We start from the raw sequence: 4,882 nt of genomic DNA, 5'->3' as shown, positions 1-4,882 counted from the left end.
TGAACCTTTGTTCATTGTGATCCATGAAAGTATATGATCAAGTAAATATACATAGTATACAATCAAGCAGGTTAACGTTTTGACAAAGCAGAAAACCTTTTCAAGCCATTTCAGTTAGAATGTCCTGCTTACAAAGGCAACAAATGTAATAAATATCAATCTGAAAATACATTCATAAAACAAAAAATTGGTCCATGTAATGCTTCTTCAACTATCTTCTAACTTTGATGATCATTTACTTGAATTTTTAAGCAGTTTCTAATTTTAAACAAAGCAATAAATAAAAACATCAATAAATTCAGTTGAAAAAATCCATAATGATAAGTAATATCTCTTAGTTTATTTTTGTAGTTTTAAATTTAAAATGTAATTTTTTTTTCAGTGCCTTCTTATTACTGTGATATTTCTGCCTTATTAGAAATAGACTAAATAATTTACATACAATAAAGTTTAGCAGTCTTAAAAAAAAATATCTTCATAAGATTTTTCAGTTAAAATCTCAAAATGGTAAAAAAAATAACTAAATAAATAAAAAGATACTACAAGGATGAATGGTAACCTATTTAATATCAATTTTAGGTTTTTTTCTCTATAATCTGACTATTATGTATATTTGAGAGAGGAATTAAAGGGATAATAGAAAAAAATTAACACAAGTAGCTTGCAATTGGTGGGCTCTTGTTACTGTTTATTTATCGAACATGTGCAGTCCTTGGAAACTGAGAATGACTGCAATGGTAGAGAACAACAGTTTTAATACACTACGCTGTCCTGGATACAAATAAACACATGGTCCACAGAATTTAATGGCAGTGGGGAAAAAGTTATGATCAATACCCAAGGAGTTTCACAGCTGACATTTTTTTTTTACTCAAGGAGAGTATGCTCATTGATTTTCTTCACTACCAATGATCATTAAATACAGCTTACTATTGCAAGTTCTACAGTCAGCTAAAATTAACAACTGAAACAAATACCTTGTCTGCCCAACCATTAGAAAAGTTACCCTTCTCTATAAAAATTTTAGGCTTCACATCACTATATTGATTAGGTATAAATTAGAAGGAATATACTGAGCTCAAAAACCATCCATATAGTCAAACCTTGTTTATGTTTACTATTTATAGTCAGTACGGTTGAAAGAAACACTAGAAGGAGATCGATTCAAAAGCAACATAGAAGTCAATAAGCATGTATGTAATTATTTGAAAATTTGCTTTGTAATATTTAATGAACAAGGAATAATAAAGCTTCCAAATAAGGGACAAATGTAGTATCTTGCATAATTTACTACTACTACTAAAGCATACCTAGTGTATAAAATTAATCTATGAATATATAAAAAATAATACCCATTTATATTAAAATCACCCTCTTATTTTTACATTGAAATATTTACTTTAAAATATTTCTAAATATAAATTGAAATACTTGAAAATTGACAGAATAAAAATTCTGATTTGAATTTTAAAGTTAAAACACTTAATTTAGTTTTAAATTGAAAACCCATGCATAAGAAAAAAGAAAATTAAGGACAAATAATAAATGGAACATTTAGGAGAGTAGAATAAGCCTCAATTTATAAATAAAAACAAAACAATATAATTGCATAACATAAAATTGAATCAATTATTTGAGAAACACATCATTTTTAAAACTAAAGATCAGAAGCCCCAGATTAATTTGCATATGCATATTTATTTGGCCGTTTGGTAGTAGAAACACTTTTTATTCTCTAAGAATGTTGAAATGGCTTTTTAAACAATTTGTATAAAAAGTGCATCTAAAAATTTCCAATATAATTTATTCATTGCATGCTAAAGAGTTTAGAAAACTGAGATCATTTCCATTAACACTCTTGTCAGTCACACCACTTGGAATCTCATGAATAGTAGTGTTGGATCTGTGAGACTCGTTTACCAAGTTTTGAAGTTTATGGTAGCACTATTAATTTTTTTAAAATAAAAATAATATTTAGCATATTTTTACTGACAGCCTTTACTTAATCACAGTAAGTATACTTTAAAATTATGTAATATGCCAAAAACAAAATCACAGTGAAAACATAAATTAATTAGTTATAATCCTTAGTAATATTTACATTATCATTAAAGTTATCAAAATATAAATAAAATGGTTCAAGGTCATGACCCTACTAAATTATGTGGCTTCACTAATCAGGATAATAGGTGGAACGAAATACCACCAGCACTCGCCCCTATCTACATATTTACATACCAATAAACAACTTAACAGATCTCTTAGAACCAGTATGACCAACAGAGTGTTAAAAGTATTCAATTTTGAATTATTTATAAAAATTCAAAAAGACTGTGTAACTAAAGAGTACACATATACAAAGAATAGACACACTTTACAATTAATTAAATCCACCAAATATTTCATTAGAATAAGTGGTAAAAGAAATCTTTTAGCTTAAAGGAATTAGATTTCAACATATTAAAACATTACCTTCCTTCTAAGATCACTTTCTATGTAGTCCAGTTGATCTCTCAGTCTTAACGACATTGTGTAAATAGCATTGACAGAGGAATGTGTACTATCAATAAGAATATTCTGTGGTTTTCCACGAGCGAGTTCTCTTCTGAGCATTATTAATGAACCGAAAAGTGATCTTGTGTGATGGATATTATTACCTATCACCATGTTCAAGCTGGAACAGATTTCAGGTAACAAATTACTTAATTTTATATTTAATTTCAGTATTATATACATATCCCTTCCAACTGTGTGAAGCCTGTAAATCAATTGGAAGTAACATGTACCAAGTTGGCATAAGAATGATGACCCTATTCCACATACTTGTAATCAGGAGTAGTATTGCGGTTATCTGGGACATGGAAATTACTGCCTCAAAGTTTGAACGATGTTTGCTCTACTTTATACGATATATTAACAAATTAAAATTGTACACTTGATTGAGGAAAGATGGTCCAGATGGTGATTGATAAAGGCACAATAATAATAAAAAAATTATTTATTAGTAACCAGCTATTTATCAGCTCACTATGTAGGGCTTCATCAGGACTGAGTCCATTAAGTAGAATTTTACTTCATTCTACTTTCTGGACTCAGTCCTGCACAGTGGGGCCAAATATTGGTTAATAATAAATTTTTATTTTTTCTATTTTTGGCCTACTAATAATCTTCCAAAATAAAATCGTAAACCTAGTTAAAGAATGAAAAAAATAAAGAAAGTAACAGAGGGCAAAGGTTTTACTCTCAAACCTATCATTTTATCTAGAAATACATGACTTTTTTTCAAAACCTAGGGTTTTTATGTTTTATTTGTCCCAGTTTTTTAAAAAGGTGAATCTTAAATGCATGATATAAAAGCAGAACTTGTGAAAAGGGTATCCCTAGCATATGAAAATAAGGGAACTGCAGAATCATATAAAAATGAGGGAATCTCTGAATCATTTTTTATATATCTACATTAATATAATTGAAAGTAGACACCAAATTCAATTAGGTTTCTTGATGATTCAAATTTTAGGCACAATTAGGTTTCATGATGATTCAAATTTCAAAGAAAAACACAGTTTGTTTAAAATTTGAACAAGAATGAATTTGAATAAAATTCAAAACAAGCTCAACTTACTCAGGAGGACCAAATTCATTAATATCTTTATATAGTTGCTTAAGAGGTGCAATACCATCCAAAATCTTTTGTCTATCAGCATCGTTTGTAATACCAACATAAAGAAGATCTTCTTCAGTCATATTGACGAATGTGTCAAACTTTGTGACTCCTTTCTTATTGAAGAGTTGAATATATTTTTCTTGACGCAAACCAGTCAATGTCATCTCTAGACTGCTTTCTTGGATAGAATTGCTGAAAAATTTAAGAAAATTCTAATGAAATAAAAATAAAAGTTTATTGAATGAACTTGTACTCTCGATTAATGAGTAATTACAATCCGTTCTGCATTTTGATGATAAATTGATAAAAATCCAAAAGAAATACAAAGCTGTCAGTGTCAAATAAAAAGATTACAGGTCATAATATGAAATCAAAGAAGGATAACCACAACATCACCTTCCGAGGAAATGCCGGGGAGCTAGCAGTGCTGCCGATTCTCCCGACCAAAAAAGACCCGCTCAGCCCCTTCCAAATTCCCATTTTAGCCCACAAATGCAAACCATTTACTCCCCGAGAATCATTTTAACTGGATTATATAATTGTTAAATATGATGGTTGTTATAACTGATTGTGATATTTTAAACCCATTGTGAATGTTACATTTGAAACCCCAAAACAAATCTATCCAAGGCCCAAAAATTATATTCATTTCAGGCCAGGTGGCTGCCCTCCCCCTCTACAAGTTAAAAAATATTAATTTAGTAACAATTATTTTTCTTTAAAGCAAATGATTGTAATAACTAAATAAGCAATAATATAATTATATATAATTTTCTTAAAATTTTGGTTTCATTCACCTATACCGTGCTGAAATGTCACAACCTGGACGATGATGGCTTGTCCACTAGTTTTGATCCTGGATACGTCCTTGATGCCAAAAGGTGCTTATGTTCCTGAATTCAAAATCTAAGGAAAAATAATAACCTTTTAGTAAAAGAAAAAGTGTTTAAAGATTAAGTAAAAAAAGTAGGTAAAGGTCTGCGACACTTTTTTTTTTTCTTTTTCCGATCCCTCTAAAACAGAAAAAACAATTAATTAGTGAATGCTTTATTATGTGAAAAAGGAATAAATCGTATTGGGTATTACCTTTTACAACCTTTGGTATTTTAAGGTTACCTGTAGTGCTTATTTATTATTTGTGAAATGGACATTCTAAATGGTCTTATTGTTAAAATCCGGAGGTGAGGGGCCTCCTCCTGCGACACTGCGCTAGCACAC

At 29.5% G+C, this 4,882-nt stretch overlaps 1 protein-coding gene across 2 annotated transcripts in view; it reads right to left on the bottom strand.

Moving 5' to 3' along the window:
- Nucleotides 1-4,551, bottom strand: part of LOC106686680 (uncharacterized) — a 5,148-nt gene extending 597 nt beyond the window's left edge. The window contains exons 1-3 of one of the 2 annotated variants that reach the window (XM_067052585.1): nt 4,462-4,551; nt 3,623-3,856; nt 2,473-2,674 (exon numbers count right to left, since the gene is read on the bottom strand). In XM_067052585.1, the coding sequence (XP_066908686.1) occupies nt 2,473-2,674; nt 3,623-3,828 (408 nt within the window). In that variant the 5' untranslated portion in view covers nt 3,829-3,856; nt 4,462-4,551. Of the gene's footprint in view, nt 1-2,472; nt 2,675-3,622; nt 3,857-3,938; nt 4,127-4,461 lie in introns of those variants that run through there. The other variant, XM_014430110.3, reaches the window with a different exon arrangement.
- Between the last annotated feature and the right edge of the window lie 331 nt (nt 4,552-4,882).

The sequence above is a fragment of the Halyomorpha halys genome, unplaced genomic scaffold, assembly GCF_000696795.3.
Source record: "Halyomorpha halys isolate HHAL.00 unplaced genomic scaffold, Hhal_1.1 Scaffold859.1, whole genome shotgun sequence".
In the NCBI taxonomy this organism is placed as follows: domain Eukaryota; kingdom Metazoa; phylum Arthropoda; class Insecta; order Hemiptera; family Pentatomidae; genus Halyomorpha; species Halyomorpha halys.
Note: the sequence above shows the minus strand (reverse complement) of the source record. Positions and strands in the feature narration are given on the sequence as shown.